This window comes from Lepidochelys kempii, chromosome 8 (genome assembly GCF_965140265.1).
Source record: "Lepidochelys kempii isolate rLepKem1 chromosome 8, rLepKem1.hap2, whole genome shotgun sequence".
Lineage (NCBI taxonomy): Eukaryota > Metazoa > Chordata > Testudines > Cheloniidae > Lepidochelys > Lepidochelys kempii.
In genome coordinates, this window is record NC_133263.1 from 34,533,425 (window position 1) to 34,559,387 (window position 25,963).

At 40.4% G+C, this 25,963-nt stretch overlaps 2 protein-coding genes across 3 annotated transcripts in view; one reads left to right on the forward strand and one right to left on the reverse strand.

Moving 5' to 3' along the window:
• CTNNA1 (catenin alpha 1) overlaps positions 1–25,963 on the forward strand; it is a 203,094-nt gene that overhangs the window by 106,785 nt on the left and 70,346 nt on the right. For both annotated transcript variants that reach the window (XM_073356004.1, XM_073356005.1), the window contains 2 exons: positions 20,036–20,116; positions 20,906–21,058. In XM_073356004.1, the coding sequence (XP_073212105.1) occupies positions 20,036–20,116; positions 20,906–21,058 (234 nt within the window). The remainder of the gene's footprint in view (positions 1–20,035; positions 20,117–20,905; positions 21,059–25,963) is intronic.
• Positions 5,487–13,998, reverse strand: LRRTM2 (leucine rich repeat transmembrane neuronal 2). Its single transcript, XM_073356003.1, has 2 exons — positions 13,524–13,998; positions 5,487–13,188 (listed from the first exon to the last, which is right to left on the reverse strand). Exons 1-2 carry the CDS (start codon positions 13,525–13,527, stop codon positions 11,642–11,644), a joined length of 1,551 nt encoding a protein of 516 aa, XP_073212104.1. The 5' UTR covers positions 13,528–13,998; the 3' UTR covers positions 5,487–11,641.

Sequence of the window (25,963 nt, forward strand, 5' to 3'; positions counted from 1 at the left end):
GTTTCCAGCAAGCATGAAACAAATCAAAGAAATTACCAGCCTCATCTAGAGTCCTTGGTATTTAGAGACCCTGAAAGAGAAGAAGGGATAGGATAAAATAAGATGAGCTCCCCACAGAAACTTGTATGAGGAGAAGAGGAAGGGTGGTGAACAGGGTTCATGAATAGTGGGTTTGGTAGAGATGGAGAATTTGCTTTCTTAATTGTGAAAATTTGGTAAGTGGAATAGTTTGCACTAAGAGATCTGATACAGGTAAGCAGCAGAAATGTGAACTAATGATTAATAAACCTGTAGAAAAGGGTTTGTAAAGAAAAGACTATTAAAATCTACAGTAGACTGATAAATGCACCAAATATTAAACTGACTCTATTTTCTATTTCTAGCAATTATGAAATTTAAAACCACTGTCCTGTTTTCCCCCCATTTCAAATAGGAAGTAGAAACTAAAACTGTTAACTTAAAAGTTGTAGATTATGCCTGTTAGTTTTATTTAACAATAGCACAGCAGCTCTACTCTAGATCTCAAATAGTGAAGCCATTAATGAATTTATATCAGTACAAGAAAAGAGCTGCAAATAAAGCCTTGTAATACGGTTGTTTTGTAGTGTGTGAAGAAGTAGGCACTGTCGTGAATACTTACAAAGTAGGGGATAAGCTCGGCATAAATCCAAAGTCAGTGGAGTTACTGAAAAAAGAATTTAACTGAATGTAGTTGATGTCAAATATTGAAAGAGAAATATGATTGCTGTGTCTGGTAAGCATTTTTTAGCTTCACCAAGTAAACTAATATTTGAGCTATGCAGTAGTTCTCTGTGAAATAGTTGTCCAGCATTGCCATTTTTGGACCAAGAGTGATGTGTAATATGGTGTTGTTACTTTCTACATAGTTGAGTAGATTTCCCTTATACAATGAATATCTAATCTGCTAGTATTGGTTCATTCTACTCTAGCTTAGTAGTATACTTCTCGTGCACCTGGACGTGTGCTCACTGAGATCTGTGTGCCAGTAAAGTAGACATCGCTAATGGCTGACAAAATTCCAGTTGGCAGCTTACTCACAACTGCCTGATACGTTCAGAGAATCTATTAGGTATTGCCTGGGTATTATGAAAGGAAGCATCCAAATGAATGAGGAAACATGAATGTGTTCTCTTCAACAGTTACATAGAGGTTCCAGCACTGGGTGCTGTACTAGTTAGAACTAAAACTGTTTAAATCATCCTAATGACTCACATCTTTCATGGAGATCTGTTGGCTTCCACCATCTTTGTCTTCAGGTCAACAGCTTTTTGATCACCTTATGCAGTCTATTGGGCTGTCATGAAAAAGAGGAAATAAGAATCTAGAAGACTTCAGAATTCACTATCCATTTCTTTGTTTAATCTAGACTTCTTGGGTTTGAAATTCAAAGATAAGTGGTTAACTGTAAAACAGGCATCTCAACATTTTTTTCCTGCATGGGTCAGTCTGTCTTCATTCTCCATATTATCAAGCAACTGGCTGTGATTCAGAGGCATGCTGGTGGTTCACTATTGCGTCAGCAACTTTTGTCAGGCCTGACATATTCACCAAACCTAACATGCTGTTGTCATGATATATACCCAAAGAGTGGCATGTAATAAGTCATTTGGAAAACTAACTCACTGATCATAATATTCTTGTGTGAGGTATGCACAGGCTGTATACTAAAAATTATGGGTATGTGCTAGAATTATTTTCTTTACAATGTGTTTGCCAAGTCATGCAGAAGCCCAATCTGCCTTAGACCAAGGAGTTTGTACTTGTTAGTCTGACTAGCCTGATCATCAGGCAGTGACAATGAAGGCACATTTACATAAAAGGTAAATGAAGACATTAACTTGGATAGTTGGTTGTGGAAGAGTCTCTTAAATACAGGGCTCTGAACCTTAAATAAGTAAGTGAATCGACTTATTATATACAATATAATTGTATTACAAAAGCGTATCAAGTCAGGTCTTTTATGAAAGCTGATGACACACTGATCAATATTTATTTTAAAATGACTCTATTAACATTATATGAGGAATTGTGGATACTCACTGGTATTATGTTTTGAAGTCTGTGAATGAACACAAAGAAACTGGTTTTCTCCCAGACAGGAGGGAAGGCAGCTATCTACTTGTCTCCAGTGAAATTAAGCAAGGTGTGTCCAAAAACAATAGAAGCCTGAATTTCAAACTGAAGGCTAGAAAATAAAGCTCTCAATTACTAATTAATTACTTCACAAATTGCAAGGAAATAAATCTTTGCAGGTGACTTGAGCAAATAATTCATCCACCTGGGAGAAGTGGACCCTTCTTCTGGCAGTATTCTAGTTGCTTCCCAACAGGTGGAGGCAGTTGGGTTTAAACATCTTACTTCCTGTCCGCACACAAAAGACAAGGGGTTATTACCTTTGGTATCCAGTTCAGTTTGACTATGGATTCCTTCAGCATGGCTGTTCTCACTCTTCTCTATGAACCTAAAAGTAATCTTAAAAGTGAGAAATCATCCAAATGACCTCATACTATCCTCTGAGGCCCTGGTGTGGTAGTCTTATGCAAACAGACGGATTCTTGTGAGCAGGAAATTTCCTAATCAGCATCTCAGGGAGAAACTCTGACTTAGAAAATTTGTGTGGAAACACACCTGTTAAAAAGAGATGGTAGTTATAAAGACTGAGTTGGTATAAAAGTAACTCATAAAAGGAGAACCCCACTGTCATGCTGTTGCAGACTATGGTGCATCGATGCTTGTCAGGTCAAAGATGAAAGACATGCCACATCTTGTTCAGCCTGTGCTCTCTGCAGTCTAGCCTATTCATATGCCTGGCTATCGCCTCTCTAAAGATCTAGGGCTTGGTGTTGGTTTTGAGCCTAGATGAATGAGACTGACAATTTTATCAAGGTCACCAGCCCCTTATTTCCAGGATTCACTGCTGCTGTACTGCCAGTATGGGTATGTCTACATTGCAATTAAACGCCCATGGCAGCTGACTTGGGTCAAGGGGCTGTTTTAATTGCAGTGTCCCAGAGCCCAGGCTCCAGCAAGAGGAGAACTTCTACACCGCAATTAAACAGCCCCTTACCCTGAGTCAGCTGACGCAGGCCAGTTGTGGGTTTTTAATTGTCGTGTAGACATACCCTGAATGGCCCAGAGCTATATGTTCCTCAGAGCCTTCATTTTAAACTAGGTGTGCTTTTCTCTACCTGTCACCCTTTAAGCCTATTGTGGCTACCATCTTCTTAGAGTTCTGAAATCTGAAGACAGTGTTGCTAGTAATGAAGAAGACTGTCCATAGGGTGAGTGAATTAGCAACCATTTTCTGTCTGCTTTTGGTCTTTTATTAATCATTGTAAGGTGTACCGTAAAACTATACCTTCCTTTTTCCTCAGGAAATATATCCCTCCATCTTATCTATCTCATTGTTTCTGAACTGGCATATTCCTTATCTGCATGGTAGTCTTAAAATTGTCCAAATAGAACTTTAGACATGAAGGAAAATCTGCGGACTCTTAAAGTATCTGGGAAGTATTGGCCCACCTTTGCTACTTACCAAATGTAAGATGCCTGTACCTTTTATTAGAAGGCTGTGTGCTCAAGCTGAGAAAAAATCCTCAATACACTTATTTTTAAAATAGTGTAGCAGTTGTAACACTTGAAGTTCAGACTCTGAGCAATTAGGTTGGACATAAGATTTATATTCTTGATTTATAATACAGAATTAATTGTTCTTGCCTGTAAAGAATTATGACCTTTTCAGTGTTTATGATTCTTCTTGATGAATGAACTCTTACTTCCTGACTTCTTTTAGAAGACTAAGCGGCATTGAATTGGTATAAAACAATTGCACATGTCCTACATGACCAAGTGAGTATGTTGATCCTAGCTTGCAGGATGGAAAATGTGGGGAGGGAAACAGTTTTTCTTCAGTTGTTGGCTTTGAAAAAGAATCCCAAATACTCAGTTTGTAAAATACATGTGAAGAAAAATGCCTGAAAAGTTAATGTCAAAGCAAACTTGAACTGATTTAAGTGACCTACTAAGAATTTTTTAAATGGGAGTGTACCTATCGGTGCTTCTGTATGCTACATAAAGAGGGCCTGAAAGCTTATAACGTTTTTTTGGTAATCAGGAATGTCAGCTGGGTTTGTTGACAAACCTACTGGAAGTCTCAAGATGTGTATTGTTAGAGTTCAGACCTTGAATGAAGGATCATTTTTCCAAAATGCTAATTAATAATTGAAGTTAACTAGTCTGACTAAAACTCCTTTGCTTGCAGTGTTGTAGCTATGTTGGTGCCAGAACATGAAGCACACCATAGTATGTGAGGTCATAGCTTATTCTCTTTGTTCAGAAGAAGAGCAGCTCTGTGGATCCTGAAAGCTTCTCTCTTTCACCAAGAGAAGTTGGTTCAATAAAAGATATTTCATCCACTTTCTCTGCAAAACACCCTTGTTTTAATAGCTCAACTTTCACTTTTTTTTTTCCTTGCAATATCACTTCAGTACTTCTCAAGTCATCTCTGTTTACATGGAAAACTCCGGTCCTGTCTAGAAGGCTAAGGCAAGCAATTCTACAGTTTTTAGATTTTTATACATCAGAAAGAATAGAAGAGGCCACTAGTAGTTATTTGTAGCCTTCCCTATCCTTCCACAATATTGAAGGTTGCCTTTAATTGTAAAAATACGTGCTTAATGCCTCAAGTAGCCAGATTCTTGAGTTATTTTTGTGCTGAATTCATCTAAAAAAATTCTAGTGTGGTCATTTGGCCCTTTTTCAAAAAATACACCCCAGAATACATTTTCTGTATATCAGATAGCAAAGCATGACTCTAGCATCAGTAACAAATCATGTATTCTGTGCATATTTTGATTAATTGGTATTAAAGGCTTGGGGAAGGAGCTTTTAATGTTAAGGAAGATTTGTGTTGAATGTATCCCACCTCCTGTTTGTTGGGGTATTTCAGCACATTATCAGACTTGCCTCAGTTTTCAAATCACTTTTGCAGTTCTCTTTTTAAGGTGTTAGTCAAGAATTTCTAGCTAGAGATTTGGAGTTCTGCAGTATCCTTGTCAAAATTACTAGGAACAGCATTAATCATATTGTGAATAAAGTTCCTTAATTGTTACTAGTCACACATAGGAGGACTTAAATGGAAAATTCTAAGTATCCCATTTATATTTCTGTATTGATTTTAGATTAAACGTTATGCAGTTTTTTGAAGGCAGAAAGGAATTTAGGGGGTTGTTAGAGCCAACTATAGTAAACATTGATATTCTGCATTTTTTAAAAGTAGTCATTTTATTCATTGTTTTGCACATACAAACCTTTCTTTAAGGAAATATTCTCCTATAGTAAATGTAGCTACAATTAAACTATTTAATTTTTGGTTGTTTGCAAATTAAGTAAACTTTTTTCTGTCATTTTAAGTTCTCTTGTTTTAGTTAAGTACTTTTAAAGAAATTTTAGTAAGTTAACATCCTCTAACTCTGAATCTCTTTAAGCGACGGAAGAAAAGCATCTTTGTTGATTTAATAACCAGTGTTTGAGAATATCACTGCAAGTAGCCTGTACTGAGAACTGTACTGGATAATTCAAGACCGTGATAATGGGCTATGGAACTTTCTTTGAGGTCAGCAGTTCATATCTGGTTCTGCTTGGTGATGATTCAAAGTTGAGACTAAACCACCAGCACATACTATCTTTAAATGATTTGGGTTGCTTGTCCTTATTGAGTTCACAGGTGGCTCTGTCTGAATTACCCACCACCCCAATTGGCACCATTGATTGTTGATTGTGGCAATAGAGAGTCTAAAGACTGAACAAGAATAGAGAGGGAACTATTCTCTCAATCTTGCAGATGGCTACTCCAAGGTCATAGTTGAGGCATACTGTCAGTGATGTGTGGAAGGTATTGCTGTATATTAAATAGATGAGTACAAAGGGTTCTGTCTCCAGAGCCATTAATCTGTCACCTTTCATGAGCAATAACTCATATTCCCTCTGCAAGAAACTTTCTAGACTCAATAAAGAAACAGACTGCATGAAGAGTTCAGATACTCAGACTTTTTCAGTCCATAAACTGTAATTGAAAGCAACATATTGGTGTACAGTAAACAGACTGTCCGACACTTCACTACTGAGATTTCTAGGCAGTCCGCTTTGAAGTGGTGTGACTACTAATTTTACATTACCATAAAACTGGACATTTCTAGATATTTGTTTGAGAAGGCAGGAAAAAAAGAGGCAAATTCAGTTTTATGGTATACACAGTTTTAATAACAAAACCTTTCTGTACACTGCACTTCAATTTACTCCATTTTGTATTTTCACCCCCACCAGAAAATGGCTCTTTAACATGACTTGAATACAATGCATTTGGGATTCTGCTTTTTAATCTCTGGTCTCAATGTTGGTAGAAAAAGTTCACTACTCTGTTAAAATCTGTGGGTTTTTTTTAACCATTATGAAAGTTTAGTTGAAAGTGTAGCAGATGGAGCCTTTCGTATGCTTACTTCATAGATCTGAAAGCTTGTTGTTTTGACCTTATTAGGTAGTATGAGTTTGCCTACCTTAGATAGTAGATAAGATTTGATTAGATCCTAGTACCTTTCCCTAGTACTTTTCTCTAAAGAAGGTGTTTAATACAAAATATGAAATGCATGATCCCCAACTTGACTGCACAATGGCATTTAACTGTGCCACTAGCAATCAATGGATGATCATTTAAAAGAAAAAACTGACAGCCTCAGTTTATGGATAAATCTCAGTTCTAGTTCTGGAAAGAGGAATTGACATGAATGACTTGGCACTACTAATAAACCTCCCTCGATTTTGTTTTATCTGTGGGAGAAGGAAGACTCCATCCCCCTCTGAAGTGTCGTCATTGTGTGGAAATCCACTTCTTTGGAAGATGAAATCTAGTTTTCCAAATTGATTACATTAAGCTAAACAGATAAGTTTTAAACTACCCCAATTACAAAATTCAATCAACTTTCATTTCATTAAACTAGTAAAAAAATTAACTTAGGTACATTAGGAAACAAGTGTTAGTGCAGATTTCTGTCTTAAAAAGCAAGCTGATATTTCTGCTCTCAAGTGTTGGCAATAGGTGGCTGTCTTCAAAGGGCTGTAGCTTGATGTGGACACAGACACTTGAATTTGCACATAAATTAGTTTGTCATTGAAATTTAGCTTAATCCCCCAGTGCTTATGGGCCCGGGTAGCCTTACGTCTGATAACAGTATTAACCTCCTGTTGATTGAGCACTATTAAGTAGTACAGGAACAAGACTTGACTCGCCCAATGCCTTATCAGGCAGTTCTTCAAAGTTAAAAAATAAGTGGGGGAAAAAATCCACCTTTGCAGAGAAATTACTAGAAATGGGAGAGCTCGTTCTTCCTTATTCTGGTCCACTCAAGTACTATGATTTAAACTGGTTCCAGATGTTGGATTCAAATGTCACTGAGACTGAAGGTGTGTGGGGGGGGGGGGGGGCCCACAGGATGAGCAAATTGGGTGGAGAATGGAGCAGAGGGTGAGTGGGCTTTGGAGAATGCTCTAGAGGATGGCAAGCAATTCTTCAGCTGTCTACACATACATTAATTGTGTGTGTAAAAGTGCTAAGCTCTAAGAATTCCAACTAAACTTGATAGGAGCTGTGACTGCATGCAGTGCATCTGAACGTAGACTCAGCAACCAAAAGACAGAACGTAGGTCGTGGTCATTAGTCCTGCTACTGGAACACAAGTTAAACCAAGCCACCTTGGCTTGTGCTAAACAAGAAACACAAGAAATAAGTGTTTGGCAAACGAAATAAAATTATTGTGGTGATGGAGTCACAAACAATTGAATGGAAAACAATTTTTAAATCACTTGGAATTGCTCCCTCTAATGAGTTCTTGCAAAGGACACTGGCATAGCTCGCTACTTACTGCTTATTATTAGGGAAACCTGGTTAAATTTTCATTGCCAGCATTTGTTATCATCTAGATCACATGACCGCACACTACATTGAATGTAGTATTCACTGCTGGGGTCTAATGTGTGAACGTCCAACAGTCATTCGCTGAATGGTGGACGTTGACTTCTGAAGGCTAAATGCTGCTAGGGAGTGGCAATTATGTTCTGAGGCAGTTGGGAGATTAGCTTTGTGTAAAAATGGGTGATTCAGAGGCTGCTAAATCTTATCTTGTCTCCACAGCTTACATGGCATTAGATTGTGTGTGTGCCTTACTGCTTTACCATCTCTAGGCAAGGCTGAGCCTAGAGTACTGGTTCAAAAGGGGTGTGGGTGCATTGGCTGAAAGCTGGTTCCTGGAAGTCTGAGGGAGGGGAGAGTGGTGAAATTCTAGAGGACTGGATGGTTACTAATGGTTGGGGGCAAACATTGTTCTGTTTGGGTTTTGGGGCATGGCAAACAAGGGGAATGGTTTTAGACATAGCCCTGTTGACAAGGTAGGCTGGAAGCCTGCTAGCATTCCTTAATCATGACTGTAAACTATGTTAAAAATGACTGCTAATAAGGACTCATATTCAGAATTGCAAATGCAACACAGCCACATACTCCTGGGGATAGCATGACAGCCATTGCCCCACCCACTACTTCCCTCTCCACGCTGGAGTGAAGGATTTCAAGTCACTTTTCGACCAAAGGACAACAGTAGGATCTTATTGGATAAGGAGAGAACATACTCTTGTGTTAGGGGCTGTGAGCAGCAGAAATTTAGCCCTAACTTCCTGAGTGGGGATACCGCAGCAAAAGCATTTGATTACCCACCATTGCTGGAATGATCAGTGATTCTAATTCCTGAGCACATCTGTTTGCACCTAAGGCTGCACTTGCAAAGACTCTTATGAAAGCTAGCACTTCAAGGGCTTGATCCTGCCCGCTAATACCCAGTAATTTACACGACTAAAGCTAGTAAAGCTATTGTGCTTTCACAGACATGCACAGATTTTTAACAAGATATGAAATGATGCCTGCTCACATATCGGAGGGCAAGACTGAAGCTTAGATGTAAATGAAGGGCCACGAATACTTAATATTTGTAAAAGATTAAATTAAATCTTTTATCACAAGTGGTTCAATATACTTGGTGCCAGTAAATCTACTTTTTGAACTTAGATCTGGCCTCACTGCATGTGTGATTTAATCATCAGAACATCCCCTTCTCATCCTCCTCCTACCACTTCCTCTGTATGCTTAGAAGGTACTCTATATGGCTGAAAGTAATTGGGATAGTTGTAATGCAAGATAATCAGTCTGTAGTTGGGTTCTAACAGTAAATGGGTTCATTAAAAAAATTATGGGAACCTAGTCTTTACTGAATGCACTTGCCTTAATAGAATACAAAATCTTGGAGAATAAGAAAATGTATATATTTTTTTTTTCTTGCTAATTTGGGACACTACAGTTTCATGTAACATAGAATCATAGAATATCAGGGTTGGAAGGGACCTCAGGAGGTCATCTAGTCCAACCCCCTGCTCAAAGCAGGACCAATCCGCAACTAAATCATCCCAACCAGGGCGTTGTCAAGCCTGGGTAACGCATTCCAGTGTTTCACCACCCTCCTAGTGAAAAAGTTTTTCCTAATATCCAACCTAAACCTCCCCCACTGCAACTTGAGACCATTACTCCTCGTTCTGTCATCTGCCACCACTGAGAACAGTCTAGATCCATCCTCTTTGGAACCCCCTTTCAGGTAGTTGAAAGCAAATATCAGATCCCCCCGCCCTCATTCTTCCCTTCCGCAGACTAAACAATCCCAATTCCCTCAGCCTCTCCTCATAAGTCATGTGTTCCATAAAGGTAATGGGAAGCATGTGGATAGCACAAGAGAATAATTTAAAAATATTTATAAAAAATATTATCTGAAGCCCCATTTATTTATCTGAGACCTATTTCTTTTACAATAAAACATCACAATGTTGTATAGTTGTACCCTAAGTGTGTGTGTGTAAATATAATGCTGAGTTTACTAAAAGCAAACAGACTTGTGCACTGACTATCTGTTCTAAAAGTTTTTAGAAGTTTGGTACAACACATAATTAACATACCTTGAATAAATCAATAATTACAGTATGTCAACACTGAGGAATTGTTTTCTCCAGTTGTGTGCTGCTGCTAATTGTCGAACACTGCAGCATTTGACACAGAACACATTTTAAATATATATACATATTTATATATATAAATTCCCCCTTAGTCTAGTAACTTTGGTTAAAGTTTACAATATTTTGAGCAATTTTCTTTAAAATATTGTAATTTTATATTTGTGGTGTCTAAAACCACTGTGGCTGCATAGATCTCCAAATATTTACATGTAATTTCATAATAGAGTTTATAGCACATGCTACTTCTGGATAAAAGAAAATTGAGTTTCCAAGGTGAGTAAATAGCAAATAGCATAGGGCCTTCTCATCTCATATCACTGAAGTATAAAATGAAACATTTTTCAATTAAATACTTTCTAAGCTAATTATAATTTATCAACTGAACAATTAAAAAAATGTTTAACTACTTTGACTTTGGGAAGGTTGGGGGTTTCACAAGAATAGGATAAGTGAAAGCTTATATTGCAGGGGTTAATTCTGTCTCCAGAGAAACCTGTTGTGTTAGTGCATGAAAATAGCTTCTAGACAAGATGAAGAAACTGCTGTGGGGAGGACAGGAGAGGGCTTCTTCCCTCCCTAGTCCCTTTTCACTCCCAAATTGATATTTGCTTTTCGTTAAAATTTGCATTCAGAGTACTTACACATGAGAAGCTGTTGAAATACCCTTCATTCATAGTCCCAAATAATTTGCCTAAATTATTTGAAAAGCTGTGCCAATTATCAAGTCAAACCAGAGATCTAATCAGAGTTAAACACATTTAATACTTAAAATTGATTGCATTGTATCGAGTCTTCTTACATAAGCACTTGAGTACTTTCTAAGCATTTGGAGAGTCGGTTTGTAATTCTATAAAACTGCTGTATTGTAAATTTGCTGTGAGCTTTAGCAAAGGTACATTTAGGCAAGGCTGACTATCAATATGGAGGTAGGAAAACAATATTTAAAATCACCAGTCTCCAATACGCTTGAAAAATCCCCTTCCCATTCTTCTCTGATTGTAGATTTAAGAGTCAGATTATCACAAAAGGAAAATCTTCCTGCAAGTCAACCTTGAAAAGTGAACTGAGCCAACTGGAATGTTTGTGATCACATAGCTACAATGGAACAAATGTAATGTATGTTCCCTCACAGATCTCTGTACATATATCTAGCTTCCTTTCATTCAGACTATTTTCATTAGAAAAAGTAGACTATGGAGACTTAAGTATAAATATTTACACATAGTCATATAATTACATAACATGAAACATTGTACATGTTTTGAGGTGAGCATCTTTTTAGACTTTCAAACGTTGAGTGCAAATTTAATATAATCATTGCTGCTTTAACACTGAAAATATGATTTTATTAAAAAAAAACTTTAAAATACTGCACCACTTCAAAAACAATGCCTCCATTAAATAGTTTGGAAAATTAGGATTTATGTCAACATTTCTAAAAATTAGAATCATATGTAGGTCCCCATCAATTTTAAAATAAGTTACTTATCTGGTTTTAATTTTTGATGACTTGTAGATATTATACTTCACATTCTTTATATGGCAGTTGCTGACACTTGCACTGTCCATAGCCATTAATGATGATGAAAGGTCCTTCATGGGTGGGTTCATATTCATTATATGGTCCTTGGTCTGACATGTTTGACATATGTAGCCGTGTTTGGGATCGGAGTTGCCTGTGGTTTTGAATCATTGAACACTGCCTAATTCTTCTTAATGTGGGAGGGCAGCATTTTCTGGAGATGAACACTATAAAAATGATAAAAAAGAAAGAAAATAATAAAGCCATTGTTCCTGTAATTACCCGCTGAGTGAAGATGGCATTGTTTGGTTCGGTGAAATGTTCTTCAGTAGTAACGACTATGCCTGCAGTAGTTGGAATTTCTTTGTCTCCCATATGGAAATTTGATGAGCTTATTCTTTTTGTATACTCAGTAGTTGGAGATCTGTAACTCGTAACCATGGATGTAACAATAGTTGATAAATTCCAGCAAAGCTGAAAACCGTAAACCGCATCTAGAATATCCTCTCCTTGGGTGTGGTCTGGGCTGTGGCACAGTATGGAGTGCTCCCACCGACCTTGAAAACCACTCAGCCATGTGGCTAATTCACATATCTTTGGACTGCATTCCCACAGATTGCTGGAGAGGCCCACTGTAGTTATGGATGTAAGTGAATTTAAGATCTTGGAATCCAGAGTGGTTAGCTTGTTGTTATCCATTAGGAGTATTTTAAGATTAGGCATAGTTTCAAAAACTGTCAAATCAATGGCTTTGATTTCATTTCCAGTCAAATCCAGTTTTTCTAAGGTGCCCCAGGTCCACTCCATCCCACATGTCAAGTTGCTAATTTTGTTCCACTGCAAGAAGAGCGTGTGCAGACTGCTTAGCCGTAGGAAATGAGCAAAATTAATCTTTGTCAGCTGGTTGTGCTCTAGGTGAAGCTCCCTCAGTTTGATTAATCCTGCAAATCCATTGCGAGCCAAACTTCGCAAGCGATTTGTGCTCAGATCCAGAAACTCCAGACTACGACAGTCCCAGAAAAGGCGGACTGGGATAGTCCGCAGGGAGTTGGAACGTAAATGCAAGGTTTGCAGCTTGCGAAGTCCATAAAACAACTCAGGATGCAGAGAGGATAACTGATTAAAAGAGAGGTCCAAATTTTGCAGGTTCAGCAGTTGGCTAAAAGTTGTGTTGGGCAAATAAAAGATTTTGTTTGAATTTAGGATTAATTCCTTAAGTTTATATAGTCCTTGAAAAGAATCTTCTCTTACTGTTGCAATTTGATTATGATCTAAGTGAAGCCAAGTAAGTTGACTGAAGCTTGCAAATTGATCCCTTTCAAGTTCCGAAATATAATTGTGCCTCAGTGACAAACCTAGAGAGCCCTTGTCAGTGGTGTTTGGCACTGAGTGAAACCCCTGAGAGTCACAGTAAAAGAGCAGCTTCTCACAGCGACATTTTGGTGGACAAGCCATGCCCAAGGCAGGCAGCAATTTTAAAACCATACTCATTGCATATAGTGCTGCCAGCATAGGAGCCCCTAATGGCCACTTGAAATGTAAGCCTGCAGAATATAATTTAGGGAAACAACAAGATAGGATATTCTTATCAGATCATGTACACTTAGAACATTATGGTGAAAGATTTCACTGCAGATTACTTTCATGCATCTCTAAAAAGCTACTTCTGAATGTAAGAACTAATAAACTTACTAAATACAGAGTACTTGGATATTGTCCTTCATACAAATCTTTATCTACATTATAATCTTCAATAAGTGACAATCTGAACATGCCTTTAAAAGGCTTCAGTTCAGAAAATCTATTTTTAGTACCTCTGTTTTTCTAAAGCATAGCTGTTCTTTCGTCATAAAAGGTATATATAAATGTGTAAACTTACCCATTCTTTTGAGTACATTGGAGGTTGCATTCAGTCGTAGTTTTAGACTCAACGCAGTGAGTCTGTAAAAGGCTCTAATGTAAGACAGCCTTTGAATAATTTACTGTTTTCTAGTGTCCTTCGATATTAGTGTAAGACTGAATCCACCATGCTCTCTCAAAATACTCCTTTTAAATTCGTTGGCTTGATTTCATGTGACAGGTCTGTAATTGTGGAATCAATGCTGAATATAAATTGTTGGTTTTTTCTTCCTCCTGTGACTGCTCAGTGGTTTTATTGAAGCTCACGTTCTTTTTCCACGGCTGTGGGTTCTTTTAATCTTAACTTGTTGATGGCAGATGGGTGGCTTATTGCTGAGAGAAGCTCCTGTAGTAGCATGAGTGCATTTACTGAAAAGCTTTTCAGGGAAACGATACAAGAATGGATTTGCTTATGCGCTGCGACCACACAGAACTGTATATAGGCTGACGTCACTTGGTGACGTTCCTTTTGTTTGGGTTTTCCAGAAGCTTTTCTGTTTTAAAGCATTATGATGCATACTGTGATCCTGTTAAACTACTGATAGAGGAAAAATCAACTGTAAGAACACTTCATCCGTACAATTCAAGGAGTAAGAATGATTTGTAATCAGTTTTTTCTATAGTACATTTTGCTTGCTATCTTCAGACAGCCTCAAGCAGTGTACAGCTAGGATTGTGAACAGTCTTTTAATCCTGGCTCTTGCTCATTTTGTATTATATTTTCCTGCACATAAATAACTTTGCACACATTGTTTGAGTAGTAATAGGAGAATGCTGATTTAGCACCAACTGGAACAGTGAAGTGAATTATCTGGCATTTTAGAGCTACATTCCTTCTTTGTCTTTAGAATGAACAAGAAGGAAAACATTTTGCTTAGATATTGCTGGAATGTGGGGAAGTGAAGCTAAGTTGTTCACATCTCCAAAGTAACAAAGAAAATAATAAACTTACAATTAAGAACGACAAATCTCTGAAAAAATAAAACTTCAAGTGTGTGAAATTCGTTTTCCTTAGAATAAATTAGATTGTCGCTACTTTCAAAATCATATTTTTCTCAACTTTTAACAAAACTGAAGATGATTGTTCCTGGGGATTGGGTGGAGGTAATGCTGTGCGCTCTGCATTTCAGGCTGGGGCTCAAATCAGGTTTGAGATCAAGTGAGGAGTTTGATGGTTCACTTTAATCACCAGAAGTTAGCTTCCTCCTCATCCCCCCACCCCCGTGACTAGAAGTTCACATTAGTTTTGCTGGGAATCTGTGCAACAGAACGTCCAGGCCAGAACAACAGTGATGTTGCATGTTTAGAATTAAGATGCACTGGTAGAACTATGTTCTTGGGAAAGCTTGTAAAGCTGTCTGCCTGTACTGTTGCTGCCAAGTCAGTGTCTCTCATCAAGAGCTCAGACATTCAATGAGATTTAGAGGAACTATACTCTTAACTAGTGTAATGCTCAAATAAATAAATAAATGCTCAAATAAATTCCTTAGTCTCTAAGGTGCCACAAGTACTCCTTTTCTTTTTGCAAATACAGACTAACACGGCTGTTACTCTGAAACAACTCTTAACTAGCTGTATGCACCCAGGGTACACAAAAATACCACTTATTTTCCATGATAACTGATAACACAGGGTAAATGAGCTGGCGAATTTTCATGGCTATTTTTTGGTAAGGCTGCTTTAACCCAGATAATGTTGTTTCTAACTTTCCTCTTCTGTTTTCTTGAGTATGCTCTCTCTTTTGATTCCTTTACCCTGTGACTTAAAGTTATGATGCAATGAGGTGCATTTTAAACTGTTACAACAGCATATTCATTTTGAGTTCCACACAGTGACGTGGAAATGTCTTCAATGCATGAACTGCAGAGAAGGAAAACCTTCATGTTAATTTTCAGAGTAACAGCCGTGTTAGTCTGTATTCGCAAAAAGAAAAGGACACGAAAGCTCATGCTCAAATAAATTGGTTAGTCTCTAAGGTGCCACAAGTACTCCTTTTCTTTTTGCTTCATGTTAATGTAAGATGGGCTTAGGGGACTTTCATACTGATAGGAAAGGTGCAAAACTCAAATACAGGACTTAAAAACAAAAAATATCCCTCCATACTTTATAATCAGTGTTACTGCTTTCTGAAGTGTTTTGTGTTTAAACAAAACTTTGTGCCTTCTTTCCCTAACTCTTCATTCTCTCCGATCCTGTAGTGAAGTTGTAATTTTGTGGCAGACTGTTTTGCCTTAAACAGAGCTATGATTTCATTGAGGCATCAAGTAGAAGTTTGGGTGTGAGAGAGAGCCATATGAACACTATAATTGACCATAATTAAGAAAATTAAAGTGTCCTGGTTGTGTATTAAATTACACTGTCTAAATATTTCCAAGTTTGCTCTAGTCCAGTGTTTCTCAAATGCGGCCACCAGGGCCTTTTCTTGCGGCCACAGCGATCTGGGCTTTGATGGGTGGGAGGAGAAAGCAGTGGCCCCTCTCAGGGCTGCTAGCAGAGGTTGGGCCCTGCCTCCCCTCCGGGGACAGAAAATCTGGAGGTGCAGACAGTTGGTGAATTCCTCACTTTCCCAGGGGTAGGGGAGGCAGGCTTCAGCCACGGGGCTTCAGGCTCCATCCACGTGGTGGCAGGCTCTGGCCCCAGGCTCACTATCCTTGCCATTGTCACTGGGTCCTGCTGCCTCCCTGCCCGCCTCCCGATTCAGGACTTAATTTGTCCCAGAGCTTCCTGGGGCTGCGTAAGTCTGCTGTGAAAAGTGGTATTAACAAACATACAAGTATCACTTTTCACAGCAGAAGACTTACCAGGTAACAAGTTTAAGAAGAAAAAAAAAAAAGCACAACCGAAAAAGCAAAAGCAACAACAACAAAAAGACAAGAACATGCAAAGCACCTTATTTGTGTTTCTATTCTGTTTAGGTCCAGTAAAGAATAGAGACAACTGGAAATTATTTTTCATTACTGAGTCTGAATAAACCCTCCATAAATAAATTACAATAATTTGGACACGTGTATATGTGCATATTTATTTGTTTTTCCTAAAGTTAATTATTTTAGGGAAAATGGTCAGTGTGGCCACCAGCAAGAGTTGGTGGCCGCACGCTGAGGCCACCAAAAATTTGTTGAGAGAACCCCCTAGACTAGATTATCATGATGGACCTTTCTGATCTTAGTCTGAGTGTGTGTACTTTTTCTGGTGGATTCCTTTACCATAGCATCCAGTTCTTCTGATAAAACCAAGGTGTAGGGTGAAACAGAATTGTTGTGAGGCCTTTTTGGTACCACTAGTGTGACTGGGAGAGAAATGCTGTTTTCCCCTTCCCAAATACACACCCTTTCAATCTTTGCTGCAAAATGTTTGCTATGGGAGAAACTAGTAGATGACACTGCTATGCATAGTCTTAAATTTTTTTCTGACCGTGCAAGCAAGTTTTCACACGACAAGTAGTGCTGTATTGTTAGTTTTTGCAAGCAGCAGGAGCTTATTCTCTGCTTTTAACTAGAATCAATTCTGGAAGCACAGTGGACCCCTGGAAGTGGACTGAGATTTCTGAAAGAAGGGACTGTCTGCATACCTAGAGACTACATGTCACTGATTTCTGAAACAGAAAGCCAACCTGCAATGTGCCAAACATTAACCACTACATGGCAGAAGAACAACATGCTCCACAAAGAAAAAGAAAACTGTTTTATTGCCTTTAGACAGTAACCCTCCTAAGCATTAGTTTAACACCACACTGGGATTTTGTAATTCTCATCTGTGTTAACCGGTACCACCAGCAACGTGCTACTGGTAGGAGAAGCAACACAATTGATCTGAAATTAAAATGAGAAGCTGTAAATTTCCAGTTTGTTAGCTTTACAAAGCACTCAAGTGACAGTACACAGGCTCTATACAATGCTGAATAAGACAGCTTTCACAGGATTTCTCGAATTTCTCTACATTTTGCCCTTCTGAGGGCTGCACTGGCAATCTGCCAGCAGCCAAAGGGCTGTATCTACTTTGCATAAAAATGAAGCATATTTCAGCTGCCCATATCTTTCAGTAAGAGATGAGGCTTGCAGAGACTACAAGTCCCAACAACCAATCCATCATTTTACCACAACCAGTGAAAAATGGAACCCTGCAAGTTGGGACCCATAGTCTTGTTGGGCCACATTTGCATCAAAGCCACAGGCTGCACTGGCAGAACTCTGGTGCAGTTTAGACTACACAAGTCTAGATTCATACATTTTAAGGCCAGAAGGGACCATGATGATCATCTAGTCTGACCTCCTGTGTCACCCAGGCCATAGAATTTCACCCAGTGATTCCTGCATCCAGCCCAGCAATTTGTGGTTGAACTAAGAGCATGTCAAGGCTATGTCTACGTTGCACTTTTGTTGGTAAAAAAAATACCCCCTCAACCAACAAAAATTTTAACAAAAAGCGCTGGTGTGGACAGCACTTTGTCAGCTGGAGAAAGCTACTGCCCCTCACTGGGGGTAGAAATTATTGTAGTAATTAGAATAATTAGTTTTTCTTCTGTATAATTTAAAAAAAATGATTTTTTTTTTTGGCAGGGGTTGGGTGAGATTTTAATGGGCTGCATTGTGATACAAGGAAGAGGGAATAGCTAAACTAATTTTTGTTCCAATAGTAACTTCAGTTTGTGGTGCTTCTTTGTCTTGTAACCACTTTGTGACACAGAATCAGTTCAGTTGACCATGGACATGACAGCTCTTGGCTATCATGGTTGGTAACTAAGGCTGGTCTATACTACAGAACTAAGTCGACGTAAGGTCGCTTACATCAACCTAATTATGTCAGTGTACACACTACAGCCTTACTCCCACAATGTAAGTGGCTTACTACACCAACATAACTCCACCTCCACGAGCGGAGAAGGGCTTACGTCAGTGTAGTTAGGCAATGCAGTGTCAGTGTAGACACTGTGGGTTACTTACATAGGCTGTTGGCTGTCATTCTTGTCAATTTCACACGTGAAATTGACAAGAAAGCCACTCACAGCTCTATCACCCCAGAGTGGGTGGAGGGCGCCCTCTAGAGCCTGGCTGCTGCCTGGGCTCTCAGTGTCCTGCGCCCAGGCTCCTGGCAGGGAGTGGGGAGCTGAGAACAGGCCACTCTTAAGTTGGTGGAGGTGCTTCTGGTGAGGACATGCACCACTGACGGAAGGAAAGCAGTGTGGACCTGTAAGTCAACCTAATATAGGTCACCTTGTTTGTAGTGCAGACACACGCGTAATAGCGGTCAAAATAAACCCAGCCTTGCTGTTCCCAGTTGGGGTTTAATCCCATCAATCACATAACATCTGTTTTATTCAGAACTCCAGATCTTTGATTAAGATTTCAAAGTTGCTGATCCAAGTCTTCCAAATCAACCTATCATTTGATAATTAGCATACACTTACATTAATGGTGGTTAATGTGTTCTTTTCTCAGCATACACACACATTAATGGTGGCTAATCTCTTCTTCTCTCAGCAGTATAATTACATTGAGCATAGTGCAGAACTTGGTAAAATTGCTTTGTGGTTGCTTAAAGGCTAGTTTAAAGCTATATACTGTATATTCAGAACTAGAAACTAATCATGTGTGTTAAGATCACTGTTAGAATTTCTTAATATAAATGATTACATTTGAGCTCAATATTCTCCTAGCCTCATATCTGCTTAATCAAAGCCAAGTTGTAACCTTCTTTCTCCTTTGCAACACTGCCCAGATCCCTACTGTACCATAGGCTCATGGAATCCACTGCTCTTCCTTACATAGGTTTTGGTTTTGAGATTGGTGTTGGATTTTTACGCTTGATATTTGTGTTGAACTTAAGTACTTTTTTTTAAGCTTTCTATATTTAAAAGTACTTAAATTGTGGCTTATGGTTTTGGCTACATGTGAATTGTCCACTATGGTTGAAGTGAAATGCAAAACTCTTTAGGGGAATGCTTCTTGTCCCATGAGTGACCACTTTGGACTAACCATTTTAGTACTTAAAATGTTTGGGTGAAGGTCAGCCATCAAATGTTCGTGTACTGTCTGTATCTTTTTATACCAATGTGAGAGTCGGAGTCATGGGCTTTCATGCTTTCTGATGGAGTCATAAGAGTTTCAGGACTTAATTATTGCTCTCATACAGGATGTGCTGCAAGTCTGAATCAGAGTGAATCAAGCACAAGAAACTGTGTGGTTGTCAGATCAATCAAGAAGGGATCTAAGACTTTGTATTTGAAGACTTTTTTGGATCAGTCTCTAGCTTAGACCTCTGAAAACCCCTCTAACTTCCCCCATAGTTCCTCTAAGAAGAAAATGTAGAGGAAGGAAAGCATGAGATGGGAAGAAACACCAATAGCCTTGTTGAATAAGGAGGTGAATCCAGAGGTCATTTTTAGCTTTCCATTGGTGTAACCTGCTGTTTTTCTTACTATTTAAAGATGTGAATACTGTCTCCTGTCCAACACAAAATATTGTATTTATCTTAGCCTCTCTTGCTTTACAGGCTGGACGCAAAGAAAGAAGTGACGCGCTGAATTCTGCAATAGACAAAATGACTAAAAAGACCAGGGACCTGCGTAGACAGGTACAGAATGAGTAAAATATTAATGTAATGTAGTAAGTGTTTATAGAAATTAGTGCAATTCTGAATGTTTCCTATTGGAAATGTTTTGTTTATCTGAGTGCTTTACGTTCTGTAATGACAGTCGTTTCGCTCTTTTTTTTTTTTTTTTTTCTTGTCTAGTTCATTGAAAGCTAGAAGCTTACAGCGCTTTGTTTGAGTGACAGTATTAGGGTTTGAATTGCAATCTCCTATAGATAACTATACAGAGAAGACATTTTAGATGTTGAATTAAAATAAAACACTTTGGACTCAAATTACAAACAAGTACACCTGTAGCAAGAGTGTGTATAATGCTAACACTTAGGGACAGTTCACTATTAAAGGGGAAAAAGTTCACTTTAAACCCAAATGTGGATGTAGCAAAATATATAGGAGAGTTGAGTTTATTTTAACTTTTCAAAATCCTTACGTTGAATTAAATACAAAAATAATGGTGTTAATTTTAATATTCAGCAGGAAAAGTGCAGATTTAGTCACTGAAGCTAAGCCAATATCTTCACATTGTAAATAAATATTAATGTGCTCAAATGGGGGGTTGCACTGACTTAACCAATTTGATTAAATTGGCGCAAAAACTGCGTGGCCAACCCGAATAGAGAGAGCCCTGGTCACACACAGCAACAGAGGGAGCAATTGCTTAACAAATATTCAAGATCCTTATCGTGGTAAACATTTTCTTGTTAAGATGCAAGAAAACAGCAGTTGAACTCTGTGCCGAAAATCCCAACTAATTTTCATTTTAATTCTTAGCTCCGCAAAGCTGTTATGGATCATGTGTCCGATTCTTTTCTGGAAACCAACGTTCCACTTTTAGTGTTGATTGAAGCTGCCAAGAATGGGAATGAAAAAGAAGTTAAGGAGTATGCACAGGTTTTCCGTGAACATGCCAATAAGTTGATTGAGGTAAGGTCATACAAACCAACTGAAGTTAACAGTTTTACTAATTTTAGCATAATTTCTAATTTTCAAACTGTTCTAGCAGTTAACACATTTTATAGTATAAATAGGCTTGGCATAATTGGATTAGATTTTTTCTAACTTCAATGATTAATATTAATTTTGTTTTGTACCCTTTTTACAATTGTTAGATATCAAGGGGAAGAGATTTGGTGTTAGGGTTAGGGCAGCGTGGAAAGTGGTGTTGCAGGTGCTTCCTGCCTAGCCGAGAGGGCCAAGATACTTGGCCTCAAGTTGCAGGGGAGGCTGCAGTCCTAGCCTGGCAGAGCAGAGACCTCCCAGCCAGGACTGCGAAGAGGAGGATGAGCCCTGGGCACGGGGTGCTGCTGCTGAATAGTGGCTGGTGAGTGAGAGAGTGGGGCCCTGACCAGCAGAGTTGCAGAAGGTCTGTCATAGACCCCCTCTCCCACTCCCATGACAGTGGGACTGCAGGCGCAAATGGGAGAGGCTGTATTGCTGCCCACGGTTACCGATAGATCTTTTTCATTGATTTCAGCATGTCATCGGAAATTGATGTTTACTGACATATATCGATTTTTAGATCGAATCCTGCCAAGCCTAGGTATAAACCTATGCTGACAGTTTTCTACAGACTAACTCACTTACGTAAGTGGTGATCAACAGTTTCTTTTTCCATAGCTTGTGTTTTTTAGTGATCACGTACAGCATAAAAAGATGCATCGTATTTTCAAACTATACTTTGAATGTTTGTAAAGTTGTAGTTTCAACCTGTGGATTTGTTGTTTGTCTGGGTATACTACACTAACTGAGATTATTCTAAGCAGAGACATAAGTAATCATTGTCTCCTTCATGCTGGTGTATTGAGTCCAAAATATATGTTGTTGTAAATGTCATTTGAAACATCTATTATTGCTAGTGAAATTGGTCTTTATGCAAAGGCTTGTGGAATGAACACTACAAATTTCTGTACAAAAATAAGAATTTTGATACAAAAACCTTAGATAAGGTCAATTTAAGAATATTATTTGAAAACATAAGTCGTCAAATGGAAATTTTTCCTGTCTGTAAGACTGTTTTCTAAGAACACTAACTTAAATCGGAGACTTATCAGTTTTAATTAAAATACATAATACAAGTCCATCTACCATAAAAGTTAATGTCTTTGGCAACTGGTATTGCAGTTAAGAAAAAAATTCAAGTTCATTCCAGGTCTTACTGCATATGTCTTAGTAATAATGACCTGCTGCCTTATTATTCACATTTAGTTTTGTGCAATATTGCAAACAAAATTATAAAGGAACATAAATCTACAGTTGTAATTGTTTACTGCTCGTGCATAGTTAGATTTTTGCCAAATCTTTAAAAGTTTTATTCTGTATATACTGTCAAATGGTCGGCTGAATGATTAATTCTCACCACTAACCTCAATTGCAGTCTAAAAAGTCAAATGCTGATCAAAATGTACTGTATAATAATCCCATTCTGCTGTTGAACTACAAATGAGTCCATGTGACTTTTAGAATAATCTTGCGTTTTTCATACAACTCTTTTATTTATTTTTTCTTCAGGAACAAGGCAGTTGTCAATCTTTCATTGATCTAACTCCTGCATTAATTCTGCAAGCCACTTTCTCACTAGTTTAAGGGACTCTTGGTACCATCGCACATACACATGAGAGACTGTAAGGTCTTTCAGCACAGGAATCACATACGGCTAGATAATGTTTTCGTTGAAATAGTTAACATATATTTAAACAGTTTGGAGGTAGTATTCATAAATAAAGCAAGGGGAATTAATTTAGACTACCAGGACTAAATTAATTTAGACTAAATTAATTTAGACTGCCAGTTTGCCCGTTAACTCTCTTCTTCGAGTGATAGCTCATGTGCAGTCCGATAGGCGTGCATGCGCCGCGTGCAAGATCGTCGGAAGGTTTTTTCCCCTAACGGTACCTATCGGTCAGCTGTGGAGACACCTGGAGTGGTGCCTTTATGGCAGTGTGTATAGGTCCCTGCCGCCTGCTCAGTTTCTTCTTACCAACAATAACGGTCATTGGCGCAGCTCAGTCTCTTGCATTCACAAGTGCCTACCTAGTTGTTCCCTTTTTTTAGTTGTATATAGTTGTTCGCTTGTGTTACATTAGTTGGAGGTCCTTCGGGGGGCTTCCCCCCAACCCAGTCCTAGTTTCCCCAGGCACCAGGGCATGCCTCGGTCGCAAGGGTTTAAGGCATGCGAGAGGTGTGCGAAACCTGTGCCCACAAGCGAGCCACATGCTGCCTGTCTCAAGTATTTAGGAGAAGGCCATCAGACAGATAAGCGCCCAATTTGCAGGAGCTTCAGACCCAGGACTAAGAGAGAGTGGGACTATCGTTTGAAGCTCCTACTGATGGAGTTGGCCCTCCGCCTACAGCTGGCACTGGAAGAGGCACCAGCATCATCGGTGTGCAGTGCCCCAGCACAGGATGTCCTGGCACAGAGGAAGGACTCCTCCAAGGAGCATGGGTGCCACTCCCCAACCTGTAAGGCCAGTGCCACCAGCTGGCACCGTTCGCAGTCCCCAGTGCCACATAAGAAAAAGAAGGCAGACAAGGGTCGTTCCCCCATCAAGAAGCTGCGAGGGAGCTCCAGTGGGGTGCGTTCCCCGGCAGAACACCCATGGTCTGGGCCTCAAGACCTGGCACCGTTGACTCCAGCCCCAATGGGAGGCCTGTCGAGACGGGTGCTGATAGACTCCCCCACTCAGAAGGATTTGGAGGCAGCGCAAGACCTCATTGCCATGATAGTGCAGTCCTCGGCCCCGCACTTGCGGGGCCCGGCACCACAAGCCCAGGCACTGTCAACAGCACTGGCTGAAACGTCTAGCCTGGCACTGCATGTGACTCCATCACTCTTTGCTGCACTGATGGCGGCACCACTTCTGGTTAATCATCATGGCAAGTCTATGATGTTGTGGCGCCGCTCACCATCTCCCTGTCCCACAGGCTGCTGCCTCCTTCTCACCAAACGAGGCGGTGGCAGGCACCACCACCCTCCCAGCGATGGACACCAAGGGTCACCAGGACCTCCTTAGGAGGGTGGCCCTAAACGTCAGTCTCCAGGAAGAGGAGGTCATGGAGGAGTCTGACCGGATGGTGGACATCCTTGTCCCTGAGGGTCCTTCTAGGGTGGCCTTGCCCCTCATAAGAACGTCCAAAACACCACTGAGGTGCTTTGGCAAACTCCCGCCTCTATATCACCTACCGCTAAAGGGGTGGAAAGACGATATTTTGTGCCACAGAAAGGGTATGAACACCTTTTCACCCACTCCCAACCGGGGACTTCGGTGGTCGATGCGGCAAGGACAGCCAGGTCCTGCGCCTAAGTCACGGGACGCTAAGAGGCTGGACCTTTTCGGCCGGAAGGTCTACTCGACTGTGGGGCTCCAGCTTTGAGTGGCCAACCAACAAGCTGTACTCAGCTGCTGTGCTTTCAACTCTTGGAGCTCTTTGGCAAAGTTCCAGGAATTACTTCCTGCTGACTCTCACAAGGAATTTAGCGCGCTCCTTGAGGAGGGCAGGGTGGTTTCCAGAACCTCCCTCCAGGCCACTTTAGACACAGCGGACTCGGTTGGACAGACCATGGCCATCGCCATTGCAGTGAGGCACAGTGCATGGCTCCAGGTCTTGGGGATAACACCTGAGGTCCAGAACACAATACAGGCCTCCCCTTCGACTGTGTGGCATTGTTCGCCCAAAATACAGACTCTTGCCTACACAGCCTTAAGGACTCACGGGCGACTTTGAAGTCTTTGAGGTGCACACCCCAGCACCTCAAAGACAGCCTTTTAAGCCTCAGCCCTTGTCCCGCTTCTACTCTGGGCCTCCTAGGCAAGACTTGTCAAGGAGATGGGGCAGAAATAATAGGAGGCCCCCTCCTCAGGCCAAGGCCAGGGCTCAGCCAAACAGCCCCGGGCCCGAAGCCAAACTTTTGAAATGCGCCCGAGGACGGAGCGTCAGCTTCAGTCTTCGATCCTTACCCCTCCCCACTTTGTGGATCGACTCTCCCGCTTCTACTGTGCTTGATCCCAGATCACGTCAGGTTGTTGGGTCCTCAGCACAGTAGGGGTGGGATATGCTATCCAATTCTGTTCCCTCTCACCCCCACTTCCCTGTCCCTCTTCAGGGACCATTCTCATGAACAACTCCTCATGCAGGAGGTGCAATCGCTCCTCGCTCTAGGGGCAATAGAGGAGGTTTCTCAGGAGTTATGGGGCAAGGGATTCTATTCCCACAATTTCCCCATCTCCAAGGCCAAAGGTGGGTTCCAGCCTATCCTGGACCTGCAAGATCTCAACACATTCATAAGGAAGGTGAACAATCTCTCTGGCCACCATCATTCCTTCCCTGGATCCCAGGAACTGGTACGCCGCCCTTGACTTGAAAGATGTGTACTTCCATATATCTATTATCCCGGCCCACAGATGTTTCGTGGTCAGGGTGCTCCTGTTTGGGCTCTCAACAGCACCTCGGGCATTCACTAAGTGTATGGCGGTCATGGCAGCCTTCCTCCGCAAACATTAGGTCCAAGTACACCTCTACCCCGTTATAACACGACCCGATATAACATGGGTTTGAATACAGTGCAGTAAAGCAGGCCTCCCGTGCCCTGGGTCTGGGAGGCAGGAGCTGTGGGTGGGCACTTCTGGGGGCCCAGAGTGGCCTGGTTGATTAGTGGGGGCCAGGAGCAGCCTGCTGTGCTTCCCTCACCCTGGCCCAGCCATGTTGCTCGGGGGAGGGGCTGGGGGAAGGGATTTCTTCCTGTCCCCCCCACACTCACCAGCAGCAGGGGAGGGGGGGTCCACTTCCTGCCTCCAGTGAGTGTGGGGAGGTTGGGGAAAGGAGTACCGCGGC